General features: G+C 34.1%; 1 protein-coding gene across 1 annotated transcript; it reads left to right on the forward strand.

Moving 5' to 3' along the window:
• The first annotated feature begins 1802 nt into the window (after positions 1 to 1802).
• On the forward strand, positions 1803 to 14763 carry LOC110619304 (exocyst complex component EXO70A1). The gene is made up of 12 exons (XM_021762653.2): positions 1803 to 2105; positions 2659 to 2754; positions 5934 to 6139; positions 6816 to 7058; positions 8271 to 8409; positions 8496 to 8708; positions 9845 to 10050; positions 11227 to 11427; positions 11520 to 11619; positions 12771 to 12880; positions 12996 to 13142; positions 14255 to 14763. Exons 1-12 carry the CDS (start codon positions 1944 to 1946, stop codon positions 14370 to 14372), a joined length of 1941 nt encoding a protein of 646 aa, XP_021618345.1. The 5' UTR covers positions 1803 to 1943; the 3' UTR covers positions 14373 to 14763.
• Positions 14764 to 22146: the final 7383 nt, after the last annotated feature.

A 22146-nucleotide genomic window follows, 5' to 3' on the forward strand; every position in this document is an offset into this window, starting at 1 on the left:
ATTCCGATGCCGGAATCTAGCCGGGTATTACATTCTTCTTCTTCCTACACTTTCTTCTTCTTCTTCTTCTTCTTCTTCTTCTTCTTCTTCTTCTTCTTCTTCTTCTTCTTCCTACCCTTTCTGCAACGGGAGAAAACATGAAAGAGATAAGGGTATTTTTGGAAAAAATTATAATCTCTCACCTTTGACTCTTTGACCAAACGGTTTAAATGGACGGAAGGACTACGAATTTGGACGGAAGAGAAAGTGAGGGACTTAAGTGTTGGGTCGCCAAAATAGAGGGACATAAGTGTTAATTACGTTAAATCTCAGGGACTAAAAAGTAATTTTCCCTTAAATATACGTATTTCACATGTTGTATAAGTGATTTATACATTTAAATATCAGTTGAAGCTCACTTAGCATTAGGGCTGTCCAATTGGTCGGTTCGATTTCGAATCGAACCGAACTGAAAAAACCGAAAACCAAATGGTAAAAATATTAAAAATCGAAAAAATCGATTATAAAAATATAACTAAATTGAATCGAATCGAAAAAAAATCAGTTCGGTTCGGTTCGATTCAAACCGAAATCTATAATTTTTTTAATTTTCTACTTTTAATTTCAGTAGAATAATTTAATAAATATTTTATATAAATTTACCAATAAATATTATCTGAATACATAATGATAATATTTAAAAATTTCATAAAAATCCATGTAAAATTTTAAAATACATATAAAATCAATGTTTCACATAATAAAAATATATATAAAATTGGTCATTCAGTTTGTCGATTATTTAACACGTTTAAATCGATTCGAACCGAAAATCGAATAAGATGAAAAATACTAACTGAACCGAACTGAATATTTCGATTAACTGAACTATTAAATCGAAATTGATCGGTTCAGTTCAATTTTTCAGTTCAAATCAATTTATGCGCTCTCCTACTTAGCATGAATACTAATTCTTATTTGGTTATGTCTTTTTACTGTTGTTAAATTCTGTTATTTTTTAAGATAATATTAAAAAAATATAAAAATATTAAAATTAATCTTATATATATACACTTTGATATTTTTTTATTATTATAGCAATTAATTTCGTTTTATAGAATCACAATTTACACTAAAATTTAAAAAATATTTTATATTTTAAAAATATCAGTTATATATGACACTCAAATTTTAAGAAAAATAATTAATTTAAAAAAAGTAAAAACTACTTTAAATAATATAATATTAATTTTAAATAATTTAGATTAAAATTAGTTAATTGGCTATAATTAAAATAGTAATTTAAAATTAAACTATAATTGATAAATATAAAAAAATTTTTATTATAAAACTTTTAACTATATCAACAATATCAAATAAAATATTAATATTTATTATATATTCAATTTTGAATATAAATTAAAATTAGTATCACAAGTTTTAAATTAGACTAAAATTAATAAAAAAATTCACTAAAATAAAAAAAAATAACTGAAGTTTTATATTTTTTGAGACATTTAACCATTTAGAATAATATTTAATATCATTTAAAATTAAGTTTTTGTCCAATTTATTTAATTTTAGAATTAAATTTGCCCTTTCTTTCCAAAATGTTAAAATAATAATTTTTTAAAAAATTTTAATATAATAAATATTATCTGTTAATATTATATAATATTTTATGCCAAAAATAAATTTAATTGTAAATTAAAAGAATGAATAAACTAAATTAAAAACTTAATTTTAGATAAATAGAGCGACCTCGCTAGGGGTAAAAATGAGATTCTAAAAAAAAAAAAGACTTTCAAATTGAAAAATGCAGACACCTGTGAAAAGACAATCTCCAGCATCTGTCAACCAGTTTCTAGCCCTCCTTCTTCTCAATTTCCTCTTTAGCCTAAATTCTCTCCATCTGATCTCCCTCTCATTTCTGCTAAGCTGGAGCAGGAAAGAGAGAAACAAACATGGTTGTTTCAGTGACGGGCATGGATTCGCTCAGCGACAGAGCTGCGAAGATGAGGGAGGCTCTTCAAAAGAGCCAAACCATTACTGATAACGTTGTATCCATTCTTGGGTCCTTTGACAGCCGCCTTTCCGCTCTTGAGACCGCTATGCGTCCGACTCAGGTGCCCATCAGCCCCCTCTTCATTCCTTGCAAAGATCACTTTCTGTTTGGTTCTCATGAAGTTGATTGCAACTATTGGAATCTGGGTTTTTTGATGTTTCAAGGGGAACCCAGACGACCCGTTCAAGATTGAGTCAACTTTTTTGTTTTGGTTTTCAAATGTGAAAACGCAAATCTTCTGCTTTGAGGCATTCTCCTTAGTTTTCCGTGTTTGCTTAATCAGAACTGGATCCGGTCATTATTGTTTAGCTATTGTTATTTTTTACATTGTTTCTCGGTTTTGCTGTCTGATTTCCTCGAATCTAGAGGAAAATTGAAGGAATCTGATTTTTAGCATTAAAGTAAGCCCACGAATTAAAGAATACTGTATTGAATGAATAAATAGGCTACTCCCAGATTTATCACGACGCCCCATCCCTTATGGATAATCAATATCTGAAAAGTATAACGGAGTAAATGAGAATTTGTTATCTTTATGTTTTCCTTGTTCATTAAACAGAAAACTTATGCCATATGATCATTGATTTCATGAAGTCTTTGGATTGTTTTTGTAGATAAGGACACATGCTATAAGGAAAGCTCACGAGAATATTGATAAGACTCTAAAGGCTGCGGAGGTTATATTGGCGCAATTTGATGTTTCTCGGCAGGTTGGCTTCATAGGGTACTAGAATTTTGCATTATTGTGTTGGCTTTAATGGATTACTTATTTAAACGCTGGCCTTCCTTTTTTCCTTTGAAATATGTTTAGTTATTTCAATGACTTTAATGCAACTTACATCTTGCTTGCCCATTGAGATTAATTTGGTTGACGAGTTCTTTTTCTTCTATGTTGAACATAATTATTATTTTGTTCTTCTATATTCAACAAATTTGGAATCAGTAACAATTCTAATCTTGCCCGATTAAGTTGATCCCTTATCTTCCAAATGGTCTTATCTTTTCAAAAATGCCTTTGTATATAATGTTGGTAATCACTCAAACTTATTGTTAATAAGTGTTGTGACTTAAGTAGTTGTATTACAAATATTAAAGTATAAATTGTAAAATTAACTTTCTCTCTCTACATGGTGAAAAAGCATTCATTTTTTTTATAAATTATGTAAAATAAATAAATAATTATTTTTGGTAGGTTTTGATTCATAAATATAAGGAAGAGATATAGGAAGAGGCATGAGACTAGGAGAGGAAAGAGCTATGATCGGAGGAAATCAACTTTTTTTGATCGGAGAGGATCTTGACTTCTGAGTGAAAGTTAGGGAAGTAGAGAAGCTGTTGAGTCTGTTAAGAAATTGGAGGGAAAAGTTAGCAATTGTCACTAGTAGTGTAAAAGGGAAACAATTATAATAGAAGAGATTCTTAGACAAGATTAATGGAATTACCTTCTTCAGTTCTTCTTATGAGATTTCTACAATCTTCTCCTCTCTTCTCTACTCTAAATCTTCTTTCTTCTGTTTTCTCAACTTACTTCTAACTCTTCTTCTTCTTCTTTAGTTTTTATCTCTTAAATTTTCTTGATCTAGGAATTTCGTATCTATGGTCTTGGATCTTTGTTTATAGGGTTTACAGTATCACAGTGTACCATTTATACGAGAACATGAAAAATCCTATTAGCAATTTGAGAGTTTTAACATATGTCCATTCTTGTTCTGTTCCAATTTACATCATTGCAAAGATCTTGTTTACAAAATTGAATTTGTTCGCTAGAATTGCAAATTTGACCAAATATTTGGATTTTTTGGATCACTAACTCATACATGTACTTAATGACATTTATATACACGAGATTAAGTCTTTTTCTCTATAGTACCTAATAAAGAACTTTTCTCGGTACTCTATGATGTGTCTTGTATAGATCAATCAATGCCATGCTCATATCCTTCTTCCTTTCCTATTGAGTTCCATTAATATTCTTAATAGAAAGATGAACTCAGTTGTACATATATCCAACATAAAACCAAACCAGTTTTTTGATAGCTTAGTAGTGTCCTTAAGTGTGCATTCAATCATTTCTCCCATAGTTTCATTGTGTAACTCATCAGTTTAATGCCTTGGTAGGTTTTATGACTTTGGATGTCTTTTGTTTTTAAGGATACGAACCAAAGTGTTTTTCCTCCACTTATTTGGCTGGTGTCTTTATAGATTTTAGCATGCGTGCCATTAAATAGCTTGGTTAGTTATGCTACTCCAAACTTCCCAAGGCACTTCCATGCTTATATAGGCATACCATTTAAGACCGAAGCTCACTCCTTTTTTCATAATCTTCATAGACTTCTTAACTTCAGTACATCTGATTTTACAAGTGCAGTTAAGGTTATCTTTATCAAAGGAACATTAAGGCAGGTAATCCTCATGAGTTGCATTAAACAACTATTCAAATTTCAAAGTTGCATCTTTGTACTTGCTGATTATCATTTTTATTGTGCTTGAATTGTTTTAGATCTTGACCTTCCTTCTCTTTAACCTGTGCTAGCATGTGCTTCTTATTCCCCTCCTGTGTCCCTAACTTTTGGTACAAATCAGCTATACATACATTTATCATGAGTTTCGCTAACTGCTCCCTTAGCTTCTCTCCTTACCAATTTTGTATTTCACGATGGCCTCTCATCTTTTTTGCATTAGTAACTTCCTATGCTATTCTTTATTCATCTTAGTAACTTTGAATTTCCTCATCCACCGCCAAGACTCTTGTGGACATGGTCTTTTACCTTTGGCTACATGAGTATATCCACTGTTACTCTCTCAGTATAGCTTGCTGCCCTCCATGTGATATTAATATTATCATCGAATTCCATACACTTTCTATCAATAGCTTCCTTTGATGCTATTTGGTTTGTGCATTTGAGGTCCCACTACTAAATTCTAGTACATAAAACTTTTTTCCTTCTTTACTTTTTAGGGCCGGCCACGGTCTAGTTTGGACAGGTCAAATGGTTTCGATTCCTGAACCGGACTGAAACCACCTATTAGGGGTGTTCAGTTCCAGTCCCACCTCCTTGAATCAGGACCGTAACTTGCTGGTTCGAACTGGAACAGTCCCAATTTATTTTTTCTTGCAAAGAAATTTATGTTGGTCATTTGATTGATTTGGTTCCCTTCAGTTTTTTTACTATACATGAATAAATGATGATAAATTAAAATTTTAATGAATTTATATATTATAACATATAAAATATTAATATTATTGTAGTTTTGAAAAAAATCGGACTGTGGTACTTGGAATGGAACAGAACCTCTTTGAACATAACCATTTTCAAACGAGACCATTTGAAACTAGGACTGTTTCCAACTAGAATCATTTCTAATCGAAACAAGTATGAACCAGCTGTTCCAACCCAAAACTAGACCAGGATCGGCCTGTTTACTATGTTCTTTGTCTTCACATCTTGGAAATTATTTTTTGCTGACAGTTAGAGTCTCAGCAAGGATAGTCCAAATTCCAATTAGATATGTCCTAATAACAATTTCTAAATAGGGAAAACAGCAATTCTAATAAACAATTACATCCAATATAATAATAAAATCCTAACTATTCAAAACATAAGAAATTCATATGGAATTCTTAATTAGTAAATTATTTACAAGAAAAACCTAAAAGATTTAAATTGATAACTAGATAGCAGTAGTTCTAAACTTTCCTTTTCCCAGTTTGCATAACCCTTTGTGTTATAGGGAACACTCGTTCTAACAACCTGTACCTATGAAGAAACTTCATGATATACGAGATCTTTCTTTTGGAATATTCTCTATGGGATTTTATTTAATGCAGAACCATAATCATACTTTTTATCTTGTTTTTTTTTTTGGTTGTTGCTGTTGTAATCATTAGGCAGAGGCTAGAATACTTAAGGGACCACATGAGGACTTGGAAAGTTACCTAGCAGCAATTGATCAACTAAGAAGCAACATTCGTTTTTTCAGCAGCAACAAAAACTTCAAGAGCAGTGAGGCAGTGCTTAATAATGCAAATAATTTACTTGCTAAAGCTATTTCAAAGCTGGAAGAGGAGTTTAAGCAGCTACTAGCATCTTACAGGTATGTACTGTGCTAAATGTTGCTTTTCATGCTGTATGTCAGGTACTTCTCAAGCTTTTCTTCTGCCTCTTTTCTATTTTACGATCCTTCACTTAAATTGCCTATTTTGTCTAATCCGATCATCATGGCACAGTTATCTGCTTCTATAACTTCCAAAGAAGCTGGGTCCAACGGAACACTATATGCTTAAGCATATCTTCTTGGGCTTAACAAACCTCGTATATTTTATTTGGTTGTTGTAAGGATATTTAGAATAAACCCATCTGGCTATAGGGTGTGCACAGGCATTATGTGCATCTTAGATTGGTATTGGTAGTACAATGTTATAGAATTCAATTGTTTATTAACTATGGCATTCAGCCTGGCAAAATCATTCAAGTTGAACTTCATTTATTTCATTTTAAGTTTCCCTTTTGAGTACGCATATATTTGTCTTATTTTTTTCAGCTATGAAATGACATGTTTTGACATGATGCATAGTTGATATTAGCTTGTCTAATTTTTTGCCAAGTAAGATGTATGGTATATAGTGTTTCTGATATTTGGTTGGTTGTGAATTTTTGATGCACTTTACTCAGCCTTGCAATTTCTAAGCTCTTATATTAATGGTTCTAAGCTTTTATATTAATGGTTTACTTAGTCAATTTTTTTTCAAAAAAAAAAAAATAAAAATCAGCAAGCCTGTGGAGCCTGATCGCCTTTTCGAATGCCTCCCTGAATCAATGCAACCGTCCTTAGGGTCACCTGCAAACCAAGATGGTGGCAAAATTCATTCTGCTCATAATCATTCTGAGCAGCAAACTTCAGAGGGTTACAAAAATCTTACTTTGATACCTCCAAGGATTCTACCTTTGTTGCATGATTTAGCCAAACAAATGGTTCAAGCTGGACATCAGCAGCAGTTACTTAAAATTTATGGGTAAAGTGCCTGCATCTTTTTGGTCCTCATTTTTTTAATATTCATGTATTTTTTTTTATTGGTGTGGTCATCAAGTAAACTTGTCTTTATGAAAAGTATACTAGTCTGTTCTCCCTTTTTTTCTTTTCTCTCATTCGTTTTATTTTTCACAATAACTTTTACTTGAGTTGTAGTCATTGCCAGTTGCATTGTTTTTAGTTTTGAAAGTATTGTCATTAAAATAAGTTAGGAGAAGATTGATATTTTTGGTCAAGTCTGTGTGTATTATTTTTCTTCGTGGGTATATAATTTAGTTTCGATGCTTTGAAGATTCTTAACTTGGTCAATGTGGTTACATATTGAGTCTTGTTCTGAACATATCTTGTAAAATTTATTAATTGTTCCATCAGACTCTCTTAGGCATGTAGATATTTATAGGGTCTATAACATGGTAAAACCACTATAGCTTGCATATGACTCTTAATATTGTCTTTCTGTTGTTTGTGATCTGTTTCCTTTTCTCTTTTAACTATGGTTTTCTTTTAATATAATAAGGCTAAATGACCAAAAAAGGGCAAACCTTTTCATGAAACACCAATTTTAGCAAATTTTATTTATCAATTCTGTCCCCAAAATTTATTATTAGTCTCAATTTTAGCAATTCAATTCAAACTGATATCAAGTGACCAAAAAATCCTTAACCTCTTTGTGAATTATTAATTTTAACTGATCTTTTTAATTTTAGAAATATGTTATTATAATTTAGAAGTCGTTTTGCCATGAAAAGTATGGAAGTCTATTAATCAATTTATATTTGTGGGATGTGCATGCCTTAGTGGTCCATTTAGTTTCCATAATGCTAGATGTTGTTATGGACAAAACTGTATATTATCTTAGTATATTTGTAAAATTGAAAGATTAGCCAAAATTGACACTTCATGGAAAGATATTGACTGTGTTTTGGTAATTTGATATCAATTTGACTCCGATAATTGAATCTAATTCTAAAGGTTGGGATGGAATAATAAAATTACAAGGATAGCCTAGTATTGATAAGTTATGAAAAAATGCTGCGGCTTTTTGGTCATTTGGCATAACAATTACAATATTTGGCAGGTTCCATACTCTATAGGAATTGACCCCTGTTATTGTCAGCTAGACAATTATTTAGTCATGCATGAAAAATGTGAAGTTATTTGCTTCTGGTTTGTCATTTTGTTGCTTCTCATCCAGGGATACGCGATCTTCGGTTTTGGAAGAAAGCCTCCATAAGTTGGGGGTTGAAAAACTAAGCAAAGAGGATGTGCAGAAGATGCAGTGGGAGGTGTTAGAGGCAAAGATTGGAAATTGGATTCATTTTATGCGCATTGCTGTGAGTACTTGCTAAACTTGCATATTAGTTTGTATATCGTTCTTCTTATTATCAAATTTTTATTTTTATTTTTTTATTTTTTATAGGTCAAAGTTCTTTTTGCTGGAGAAAGAAGAGTTTGTGATCAAATATTTGATGGGTTTGATACTTTACGTGATCAGTGTTTTGCTGGATGTACTAGTGGTAGCGTCTCAATGCTTCTTAGTTTTGGGGAGGCAATTGCCAAAAGCAAGAGATCACCGGAAAAGTTATTTGTACTTCTAGACATGTATGAGATTATGCGCGAACTTCACTCAGAGGTAAGATCAATTCTACAATTGCAAGGGATGATATTTGTTTATTTTATCGAGACAGTTGCATGGGCAGATAGCAAAACTAAACCTGATGTTACATATTTTGGCTTCTTTTGGATGGTGCTGTGAGAGTATGAAGAATAAAGATTGGAGGATATCCAGAGTCTAAGGGTTTGAAGTTATGCAGAACCAAAATTGAGTGTATGAATTGCAATTAGCAATGTATTAGGAAGTGATCAAAGTGGGGTTAGATGTTGCCAAGCTCCTGCGAAGCCAGCTCCACATACCTAGGACCTTCTGTATAAAAAGATGTGAAATTAAGAAGAGTTTCAAATACGAGGCAGGATGGTGAGGTGGGCAGTGTGATGGGAGTTCTACGTGATTGCTAAATGCTATCCATGGTAGTTTATAAGAAATTGACTTAACCAGCTCTATTGTATGGCAAGCATTGGTTGGTGAAGAAACAAAAAATTCACAAGATCAGTGTGGCAGATATGTTGATGCTAAGATTTAGTTGTGGAAAATTGGAAATACAAGGATGGATTGGATACGGAATGAATCAATGAATGCTGTAGGCAGGTGGAGGTGGCTTTGTTTGAGAAGGGAAATTGAGATGATTTTGGTATGTTTATTGTAGACCAGAAGTTATGTTGAAGTTTCAGAGACAAGAAAGCTAGGAGTATCCTAGGATAACTTGGAAAGAAGTGTTGATAAATTGTTTTGCAGCTCCAGAGATCTTTTTGAAGATCTGACCGTAAGAGTTGAATGGAGGAAATGCTTCATATATCTTGCCCCAACTAGCATGGAATTAAGGCTTAATTGGGTATAAGCCATTTATTATACCCGGGTTTTAGATTAGTTTTGCTGGATTTTGTTTTTGTCTTTAAGTTTGGGCAAGATGAGTGAACCATTCATAATGTATTTTTACCTGGCATATTGTTTTAACAGGTGCTTTCTAGTTTGAATGATATTGTGAATGCAAACTCTGACCCATGACATGTCTTGTTTTCTCTGGATGCTTTGCCTATGTATTAGGTTACTAGTTGAGCCTAAGCTACCTTCGGGTGATTATTTTGTTGGGAACAGGGATTCAAAATGCACTGCAGGGTATATATTAATATGGAATCTGTGTTCTTTTGTAGATTGAGGCAGTTTTCGATGGAAAGGCTTGCACTGAAATTAGGGAATCAACATTTGGCTTGACTAAACGGCTTGCACAAACAGCTCAAGAAACATTTGGTGATTTTGAAGAGGCGGTTGAAAAAGATGCAACAAAAACTGCTGTATTGGATGGAACTGTCCATCCTTTGACAAGCTATGTGATTAACTATGTCAAGTTTCTCTTTGAGTAAGTTCAGCTGCTGATTCTTTCAATCCTCATCCCATATATAGTAATAATTTCTTGGTTGATGTGATATGGTTCACCATCTCTGATAGTTATCTAGCTTTTGATAGATACACAGAGAACCTGTTAAACTAACATTGTTCTTAAAACTAAATAGAAGATTTGAAAAATAATTGCAAGGATAAATCAGTCCTTTTGTTTTAAACATTTCATATGAATATAATCAAACAATACTAAAAGGGATGATCATGGGTCATGTAAATTTTGACGGCATAAAAGGTGTATGTCAATCTTTTTTCGTTTTTCTGTTTATCCTGTGTGCTTACAATAGGTACTGAGAATTGTACCAAGCAGAGTCTTTAACTGAGATGGTATCCCAGCATTTCAAATGGGGCAATGGTATAGGTTTGGAGTATGAAATAGAAAGGCTTAAGCAGACTTGCGATAAATAGGGTTCCTAAAGAACTACATTGTCTTTATTCTTCTGTATGGTTTTCTAAAGCAATAGCAGAACCAAATTGAGTAAAGAACAGACTGGTTGTTTATCTGTCATTGGGATTTCTCAAGATATGAAAGTTATGAGAAAATATTTTTCATATGTGTAAAACTATAAATTCTAGTGGTATGATAATCATATAAATAATGTGACAGTCTGGAGGAAAGGACAGAGAAATTGAAGTATATTGTTCCTGCAAAATCTTCTCAAAACTGATTGATGGAATCATCATGAATCATTTTAGATGAGGAAAAATAAAACTGAATAATTAATAGAAAAATTTCTGCACCAGATGTGTTGCAAAGTTGATACTTTACAAGGTTAATAATATTTGTAGTAAAAGTAGGCCTACATACTTGTGACAATTTCTTTGTGATTGTTGCAGATCGTCTTTTGTGATGTATTCGTTAACTAGTTGGGTCCTCTTTGTTATTGTTATTATTATTATTTCTTCTTTTCTAATGTTTAGTATTATGTGGTATTCAATTTAATGTATAAATAGTTAAGCTAGCCTACCCTATTGACTTAATAGGCTTTTCAGGGGATAAATTACCTTGCCCTGAACTACATCAAGCAATATATTCTTCTTTCTTCCCTTTGTTTTTTAAATTTCATATATCATCTTTTGTGTAATATGGAATTAGTTATATCCCCATATTGACCTGAAATGACAACTTGTACAGCTATCAATCAACCCTGAAACAACTCTTCCAAGAATTTGAAAGTGGAGCTGAAACAAGTTCGCAGTTGGCCTCTGTGACAATGCGAATAATGCAGGCTCTTCAAACTAACCTTGACGGGAAATCGAAGCAGTATAAAGATCCAGCTTTGACTTACTTGTTTCTCATGAACAATATTCACTATATGGTTAGATCTGTGCGCAGGTATCTATTATACGTGCATAGTCTCAGAATCCTTAGATTATTCCCCCCCCCTCTCTTTGATGCAAGTATGAGAGCTTAATGTTTGTTTCCAGATCTGAAGCAAAGGACTTGTTAGGTGATGATTGGGTACAAAGACACAGAAGGATTGTGCAGCAGTATGCAAATCAGTACAAAAGGAGTGCTTGGGCAAAGGTTGTCTTCTAATTACCCAGGAATGATAACTGCTAAACAACAAGTCTAATTTGTAGCCCTTTTGTTTATGTAATCTATTCAGAGAATATTAGATTTTGGCAGTTGAGGTAGTCAAACATGTCAGTGGTGAAGGCGCTTGCTTAAAAAAAGTTAGGTGTTGAGTTACTTAGTTGATTGATGTGACATGCTAGAAAACAATGTCTTTAATTGACCTTGAAGCTACAAAGAGATGGTATGATAAATTGATAATCCACGTGAACATATTAGAGGAGCTAAACTTTAAATTAGCATGAAACCATGAGCAAAAAAGAAAATATTCATTGAAAGAAGAATGTTTAAATATTTAACTGTTATTTTTCCTATACTATGTTTTATTTTATTTGGGGAATATTACTATTTAGTTCCTATGGTATGGGGGAACTCACTAATAGGTCCCTCAGTTTTGAAAAATGTATTAAAATGTCCTTGACGTCTTAAAATTTCAATTAGGTAGTTTCTGTGTTAATTTTAGCCGTTAAGTATTTTACTATTTAGTTCTTATGATTTTGAAAAATTTATTAGTTGATTTCTCAAATTTTTAAAAAATCTACTAATTAGTCCCTCCTTATCATGGGCATTTTAGACTTTTTTGCAATACATAACATCTAAAATTAATGGAGAGACTAACTAGTAAATTTATTAAAACGTCCTTTAACTAGTAGATTTTTAAAAACATTAGGAACGTTTTAATGCATTTATCAAAATCGAGTGACTAACTAATCAGTTTTTGCATACCATAGGGACTAAGTAACAATTTTCCCTTTTATTTATTTCTTCTGTGTCTTGGGGGTACAGTGGCTTCTCTCCTGTCAAAGATTGATGTGAGTGGGTTACTGCTACTATGATTTCTTCATGCCAGTGAAAATAACATGCCTCCCATTAATTTTCAATAATTTGAAATGGATAATTTTTCAATTTAATTTTTTTAAGTACCCTAGTTGATGGCCCCACGATTTGCTCCGAGAGGAGGTTAAAAGCTCAAATATCCGTCATATGATTCTCAGAAGGACAAATAAATCGTTTGAAGCAGTTAGATGCTCTTGCATAATCTCTGGTAGATGTCCATATGCAAAGAAACTTGCCCTTTGGCTTATTAAATATTGTGCTTTCAGATTCTTCAATGTCTCTCTGCACAAGGCCTAACCTCGTCAGCGGGTGGTAGTCAAGTACCGGGAGAGGGGGGAAGTGGAAGTGGCGCTTCAAGAGGATTAGTTAAAGATAGGTCAACATCAACTTCTGTTCTTATAATACAATTTCTCATTTGGTTATTTTCATTTCCACATTATTCTCGTTGGAAGCTTTCTTGACCTGAATGGAGAAGTGTGCTATATTATCAGGTTCAAAACTTTCAATATGCAATTTGAGGAGCTTCACCAGAAACAATCTCAATGGACAGTTCCTGACACTGAGTTGCGTGAATCGCTAAGGCTTGCAGTTGCTGAAGTCCTGTTACCTGCCTACAGGTCATTTGTGAAACGTTTCGGGTATGTTTTCTTCTTGTTATTACCTTATCTAGAGATGTATATGCTCATTGTTGTTCCAACCGTAGGATTCTCATTTCGATTTTCCATCCTGCTGATCCAAATTTATAGGGTGAATCTACTTTTGTTGGAATCTTACAATTCGTACTATTCTATTCGTGTGATTCAATTTAGTTATTCATCCTAGCAGGTCAAATCTTACGTAAATGAATGACCAAATCGGAAGACTGAGATAGTATATCCTATAGATTCAAAATCGGATGAATCAATGTGAGTCAACCAATTAGGTCGATTCTTTTCCTAGAGAGTTAGTATATCCTATAGATTCAAAATTTAAGATTTCAATATTCTATTAGCACATGCATAATGATAATCATCGACTGTAATTCAGAGTTTATAATTTATATAAAACTACATAACATGATGAGAATATACTATTCTATTATGAGGCATACTTCTGATTAGCTGAATAACAATTTCAGATTTATTTTAAAAATGTCATTGTAATATATATTTTTACGTAGTTTTTAAAATATAAATTATTTGAAATTAACTTATATATATATATATATATTTTTTTATCAAATCTTATGATCTGATTTAATTCTCGGTTCACAATGTGAATATTTCAATTCTTTATCCTGATCTCGATTTGGCAACTATGCATATGCTTCTCATAGAAGAAAGAAGGGAGGGAAATTTATCCAACTCCAGCTTTGATTTGGTAGGATAGTGGTGCAAGTGATTGAATCTGGCAGTTGGCGTAACTAATGTTGCAGGATTCAGATTGTATTACTCAGTTATTCATAGAATCTTGTTGATTTCCTCCTCTCTCTCTCTTCTTCAATCTTGCAAGCATGGGTGGACCCTTCATGTGGTCGACATTTCCTTGTAACTTCTAATTAAAAAAATTTTGATTTGTTTCTTTGCTTCTTTTATTGTGATCCTTTAATGTATTTAGTTTAAATATGCTAGTGGTGCCTCCTCTACACTTGGTATATTAGGATGGATGAGTCCCTAAAACCTCTTTTTTTGGCAAAAGCCAATGGCATAAGCCAATGGCATCGAACTTTGTGTTAACTAGCTTGTATTTGTTTCTCTTGTGTTGCCTTCAGGCCTCTAGTTGAGAGCGGGAAGAACCCCCAGAAGTACATCAAGTACTCGGCAGAGGATCTGGAGAGGATGTTGGGTGAATTTTTTGAGGGGAAGTCCTTGAACGAACCCAGGCGATAGATTCAATCATCTCTAATGAAGGATTGTGCTACAGTTGACCGCGTTGTCAATCATTACATGATAACCCCTCCTGGAAAGTTAAACTGGTTCCGTTCCTCGACTCATGGTGAGAATCCCATTATGAGGTGACTCTGGGTGGTGGCATCTATGGTGTTATGATGGACTTGTGCATATAGCCTACTTCCTGTTGATTGTAAAGGCTGTGCTTTTTTTTTTTTTTTTTTGCCCTCTCTGCATAGTTTGAGAAGAAAAATAAGACAGCTATCTTGAGTTCTTGACCATAGTTTGCCGGCGTTGGTGCGATGTGGATGCTTTTGTAATCGGGTATGACCTTAAACTATTTTTCTTTAATTCTGTTCATAATGTGAAGCCTTTTCTTTCAAATATTTAATTGGGAAGTTCTAAAAGAATGTGAATTTGGATTTTAATCAAATTAGAGATAATTATAAATATTTGAAATAAATATTTCTTTGGGAATTCCACAATAGTGTTATGGGTGTGTGATATATTAGATTTTACATCATTTAAAATTACTGGTTTTGAGTTAGAATTTCTGCTCATTATCTTATTGGGTTTTGAAAATTTTAAATTTTAATTTAAATAGTTGAAATTAAAAACACGAATTAAAATTAATACAATTTAATTGTAAATTTAGGGAATTAATGAAATGATCTAGAATTATTAGAGCTTTACTAATTTTATGTTGTTTTCAAATTCAATGAAGTTTGATATTTACTTGATTTCAGCATGATCGTGACCTAGAACTATTAAGAATAGAAAATTAAGTGAAATAAATTCCAGAAACCTAATAGAAAATAATTTTTGCTGCCTAGATGGATAAACATTCTGATCAAATCCTTTTGAACAATGGTATTTAGGGGCAAGCCATCCAGTCGGAAATTGAAATTTATTGAAATTTTTATATTTATATAAATATTTTGAATCTAAGTTAAAAACTGAAAAATTTTATATTTATACAAATTGAATTGATAAATTTTTATATTTATACAAATCGAATTAAATTGATTTTGATCAAAAATTGAATCAAATTAAATTGGGCTGTTTCGGTTTGATTCAGGTTGGTTTAAATTTTTAATATCTTTTTATTTTTTATTCTTTATTTTTAATATTTTAAAATTTAATTGAAATATTTTACTTGTAATATCATCTAATATCTGTATTATTAAAAATAATATATAATATATTATTATTATTAATTGGTTCAGTTTAACTTTTTTTTAATTTTTTTTATTAAAATTGAATCAAAATAATTGAAATTTTTGAAATAACAATATTTACTATGTACGGATATAATAATATTTATTGGCTCGAGTTAGTTAGATAGTGAGATAGAGATTTAGTTAAAATAAAATTTATTACCCTGAATAAATTTGGATAAAGTCCTATGCTATTTTACTTATTATTTACAAAAAAAAGTCCGTCCAAAATAAATAGATTGAATCGAAAAAGAGTTTCTGATGGTAAGTCTTGATTATTAAGAAATAGAAACAAAATAATTTCATATACTCCAAAGCAAAATGAGTTTGGCATTTATCACACCCTTAGCTTAGATCGAGACTTGTTATGAAGAGATTTTATTGTATAGTAAATATAGCCATGATTATGAAGAATGAGTATATATTCGTTCATTAATAATTAGATATTTATGACATACTATACTAGACATCAACATTGTATTTTTAAAATCGAACACTTAGATTCTTATATAATCATTATGTTCAAATCGGTGTTTCATCCATCCATAATTTCATTAGTCAACCGGTCAAAAAGAGAATAAACATTTTAAATATTTAAAATACTCTCATAAATATTTAAATTTTTTATAATATAGGTCAGAATTTTACATTGTATAAATTACACTTTGGTTCCTAAATTTTAGCGTAATTGATGAATTAGTCCTTATATTTTTAAAACTAAATCCTTGACTCTCTCTATATTTAATTCGTCTAAAATTACAGTTTTTGCATCCATTATAGATATTAGTTTGAAACTAATGAATGATCAAACTTATTCTAAAAGTATAATTTCTTCCTAAAATACTCTTTATACAAATTTACAACCTATTTAAAGGTTATTTGTACCACTTAAAAATAGTTAAAATTATAAGTATTTATTAAAGTATTTTAATGAATAGAAATTTATGAAGAATAAAAAAGTGTTAAAAATTAGTTAAATGAGATATTATAGTCACAAGTTAATGGGGACTTAAATGTTTTTTCAAATAAAAAATGAAATATCAAAATATTTAAATTATAATAGATGAGGACGAACCGAATATAAAAGGACTTAAGTGTATGTTTTTAAAAATACATGGACCGATCCATTAATTATGCTAAAATTCAAGGATTCAAGTGAAGTTTATTTATTTTAAAATAACAATAAAGATATTTTCACACTTTTAATAGTAAAAATGAATGGAGGAACCTCTAATTTGGATGGACAGATTGTAGAGGGATTTAAGTGTTCGATTTTAAAAATATAAGAATTGATTACTTAATTATGCTAAAATTTAGGGACTAAAGTATAATTTACTATTTTTTTATAATCGAAGCACAATTAATAAATTTTCAAGGACAAATTACCATTATATCTCAGAAATTTAATCTAACTAATTAAAATATCTCTATACTTTTGTTATTGCATTAAAAAGTTCTTATAATTTGATTCCGTTAATAAATAAGGACATATCAGTGATGTTATTATTAGTGTGATCAAGGAAGCAACACCAAATTTATCTCTAGAAAGATCAGAAATAATCAGAGTTATAGTTGTACGTACTTGTAAAGAATTCAAACGCGGTAATTGTATGATAATACAAAACACCACTCTCCTGTAGCTCATCCTTCTCAGCAACATTCATAAGCAAATGAGAGAGCCTTCTGCATGTTGATGACATGATTGTCTTTCTTCATAGTTGCAAGAGCACCCATGACATGCCTCCATGAGAAAACTCCTCCCCAAAGCCCATGAATTAAAACGACACCAAATTGACCATTTTCCTCCAAATTCACTTTACTCATTTCATTCTCAACATCATCTAGGTTCAAAATTGGAATTTCCTAAGAAAGTGTAGGGGAAGTTAGAGAAACATCCAATAGGGGAGCATATAGGGAAAGCGCTATGAAATTTGTAATACCCGGCTAGACTCCGGTAACGGAATTCCTACCGTTCGGTGGAATCTCGGATGTCGGAAGCCTCTAGTATGGTAGAAACATGTTTTCATAAAATTTTTTAATGTGTTTCATGATTTTAAGTAAAAAGGAAATGAGTTTTTGCATGAAAACAACCTTGGAGGAAAACTCAGGTTCGGCCGCTGAACCTCAAGTTCGGCCGCCGAACATGCATGCGTTTCGGGTGTGCCTTAGGCCCCCGAAAGCATAAGTGAGGGAAACTAGGTTCGGCCGCCGAACCTTATGTTCGGCCGCCGAACATGGCATGCATGCGGAGGCGCTTTCGGCTCCCGAACGTGGCCTGGCCAGCCACCTATAAAGGGGTCCCTTAGCCGAAAACGGGCGAGCTTTTCTCCCCATTTTCGGCCAAGGTGAGCTCTCCGCCATCCCTCACCGGTTTTGAGTTCTTTCCTTCAAATCTTTCTCGATTTTTTATTAGTTTTACCCTTGTTTTGAAGATTTTGAGCATTTGAGCAAGTTTTGGAGTTTGGAGGTTCAAGGAACTCTCTCTCTCCCATTTTCCGAGCTAGGGTCGTTCTCCTCTCGATCTTCAAGAGGTAAGGGCCGATCTTGAGCTTATGGCATGTTTTAAGTAAGTTTTAAGTAGATCTATGGGGTAGAATGTATGTTTAGCTCAAGGTTAGGTTTATGGGTTTATGTTATGTTTTTGGACAATGTGGATGCTTGATGTGTTGTAGATGGGGTTTAAGATAGTTTGATGCCCCTAGGAACTTGTATGCTTGAGTATGTATGTTGTAGATTAGGAGAAATGCATGTTTGGATGGTTTTGGGAGGCAAATGTGCATGAGGAACCAAGTTTCTGCCCTTTGGCAGAAACCAGGTTCGGCAGCCGAAGGACTTTCGGCCGCCGAACCTGCCTGGGAGGCAAGCCTTTCGGCTGCCGAAGCCTGCCCCCGAAAGAGGACTTTCGTCTCTGGAGGGCAGTTTCGGCCGCCGAAAGTGCCGCCGAACATGCATGAGTTTCGTCTCTGTCTGGGAGTTTCGGCCGCCGAAGGTGCCGCCGAACCTGCCTGACTTTCGGCTCTGGAAGGACTTTCGGCCGCCGAACTTGCCGCCGAAAGTGCCCTGTCCAGCCTTCCTTTGCATGTTTTGGCATGATTGTTTTGAGGTGTTTTAGGGGGTTTTTGGGGGATGTTTTTAGAGTTATGTTCTAGTTGTTTGGTCCCTCATTTGAGTCCACCTGTGTAGGTTCGGACCCGAGGAACCGAGGACCCCAGCAGTGAGTCAGCTGCTCCAGTGTCTTGTCAGAGCTAGTTGAGGTGAGTAGAATAATCCTTTACGTTTTAAAGCAAATCAATTGTAAAGTTTTGAGTATGTTCATGCATCATGAATGCCATGTGATGATTTAGGTTGTTTGCATTAGAATTCACGAATATGTTGCATTGCATATTTTAATATTGATGTGGATGAACGTTGGATGATCCATAGCCCTCGACCTATGATGTGACGATATGATATGTACGGTATGGAATGTAAGACTAGTGAGACCCATTCTACGTTCGCTGGCACTATGTAAGAGAAAGACCAGGACCCATTCTACGTTCTGGCACATTGGAATGATTATGTTATGCTATGTAAGAGACAGTCCAGGACCCATTCTACGTTCTGGCACTATTGGATATGTAGAGGGCTATTGGTGACAAGTTCATCCTTGATGTGATTAGCTGTGATGTGATGCATTCCATGTTATCATATGTTTTGAATGTTTTATTATTCTGCTCACTGGACTCTAGTAGCTCACCCCTCTCCCTAATTCCCCAGGGTTGCAGGTACAGGGTAGACCAGGAGGTCAGTAAGAGTAATGAAGTCATGTGTATGTAATAGATAGAGTGTGGACATGATAACTTGGAAAATGATGGAAAGTTCTGAATAGTAATGTATGTAATGATATTGAGGATTAGAGATTGTGCTTGACCCAATGTGTAAGGTATCCCTTTTTATACATGATCTTAGATGTTTTGTGATGTTTATGTAAACCAACTCAATATATGTTGTATTGCCCATTGGGGCATTGATGAGATCCCACAGAGGGGTCATGGTTATGATTATGATTATGTACAGTGCATGCACAGGTTGAGTTTGGTGTATGAATGAAAGTAAAAGTTTTAAATTTTTATGTATGTTGTCGATCATGTATGGGATTAAGCAGGTTCACAGGATGTATGTTAGGCTTGCTTCGGGTCCCGGCGGCCTTAAGCCGACCTGGATCCTAGCGCCGGTAGCGGTCCGATTTTCGGGTCGTTACAAAATTGATTACTGTAACTCCTATAGAGGTTATGTTGGGTTTTCAATAATCTATTGAATGGTGGCTTCTCAAGTTTAAGCCTTCCTACCGTCATCTTTTGTGAGCTACATGTTGGGAAATCCCGAGATTATTGCAACCCAGTTGCGCAGCTAAAAAATAAAATCTCTGTTAATTTCCTTTCCCAGAATCCGAGTGCTTTGTTTAATTTACAAAAAGATTTGAGACTAACCTGTTAATCTCGTTGAGAAGATACAATGTTGGACTGATGGTACTGCCTTTTCAAACGAACACCCTCTATGGTATCCACACGAACGTCTTCTATCCTTCTAGAGTGCTAGCTCTCTCAAAGATAGATAGATTATGTGCTCTGTAACGACCCGAAAATCGGACCGCTACCGGCGCTAGGATCCAGATCGGCATAAGGCCGCCGGGACCCGTAGCAAGCCTACTATGCATCCTGTACAGCTGGTATAATCCCATACATGATCAAACATTTCCATAAAACATTAAAAACTTTACCTTTACCAAGCTTGACCTGTGTATGCACTATGACTGAACTCATAGAACCCCTAGGGTCAGCATTCCCTATGTCAAACTCGGTCCAACACATATATCCACATAGCATAAAACTCATGTACAAAGGGATTATCCAACTCGAGCCAAGCACAATACTATAACTCTAAACACATTACATAATATCATTTTACAATACAACTCTTTTACATCATTACAAAACCTTACATTACATCATGTCCACTACTATTCTATTACATATCATAACCATAGCCATATCCTGTTAACTTCCTGAACTATCTCTGACCCTGCAAACCTGGGGTTAGGGGAGAGGGGTGAGCTATAAAGCCCAGTGAGCAGAACGATAATAAAAATCATTTGAACATATGCTTTCATGGAATGCATCACATCACAAACATATCACATCAAGGATGAACTTGTCACCAATAGCCCTCCACAAATCGTAACATGTCCAACTGTGCCAGGGGCGATAAGGCCACGCCTGGTCTTTTCTTCCATAACTCATATCATAACATGTCCAAGTATGCCAGGTGAGATTAGGCCACACCTGGTCTTCTCTGTCATATAATATATTGCCTGAGGCGATTAGGCCACACCTGGTCTTTCCATCTCATGTCATACCATGCCATATCATATCGTACTCAGGGCTAGAGGATCATTCAATATTCATCCACAACATCATCATCGTATTATGCAATGTACTTCGCATCTTGAGATACCTAAAATCTGCGCCATCATATTCGTGAATTCTAATGCAAACAACCTATTACATAACATGGTATTCGTGATGCATGAACATGCTTAAATCATTTGGTTTAAATTTAATAAAAACATAAGGTTCAGTTCTACTCACCTCTGACTAGCTCTAGGCTAACTCTAAAGCAGCTAACACTGCTGACCACCTCGGTTCCTCAGGTCCGATCCTACACAGGTGGACTCAAATGAGGGACCAAACAACTCTAACATAACACTAAACATCTCCCCAAAAACCCCTCTAAAACACCTCAAAGCATGCATGCAAAACAGGCAAAGGAAGGCTGGACAAGGCACATTCGGCAGCACATTCGGCGGCCGAATGCTCCCATAGATCCGAAAGTCAGGCACTTTCGGAGGCAGGTTCAGCGGCCGAAAGTCTCCTCCAGAGACGAAAGTCAGGCACTTTCGGCGGCACCTTCGGCGGCCGAAAGTCCCTTCCAGAGCCGAAAGTCCATTTTCGGGGGCAAGGTTTGGCGGCCAAAGATTGCTTCCATAGGCAAGTTCGGAAGCCGAAACTACTTTCGGCGGCCGAACCTGGGTTCCCCAGCAAGGCAGAACCCATTTCCGCTCATGCAATCTGCCTCCAAAACCTCCCACACTCACATCCAACGCTTCCAAAACATGCACAACTCATACAACAAGCATATAGGGGTCTCAAACTAGCCTAAACCCCCCAACAAACATCACATAAACATGCATTAACATACTTTTATCATAAAGGGTATCAAAACCCTTAACATGCACATCCATACAACTCATGCATTCCTAGCCCTTAACCCTTCATAAAACTTACTTAAAACATCACAAAAGATAAAGATCTACACTTACCTCTTGAAGATCGAGGGTTGATGCGACCCAAGCTTGAAGGCATTGACTCGCGGTTGTCGAAGCCGGTCAAAAATAACCTTCCTGGTTATCAACAATTTTACAACTGCAGATAGTGGTGAAAGGATCGAATCCACAGAGAATTGATTACTTATTTATTTTTCCCAACAAGACCAATAAAATGAACTGAAACAATAATAAA

The sequence above is a fragment of the Manihot esculenta genome, chromosome 7, assembly GCF_001659605.2.
Source record: "Manihot esculenta cultivar AM560-2 chromosome 7, M.esculenta_v8, whole genome shotgun sequence".
In the NCBI taxonomy this organism is placed as follows: Eukaryota; Viridiplantae; Streptophyta; class Magnoliopsida; order Malpighiales; family Euphorbiaceae; genus Manihot; species Manihot esculenta.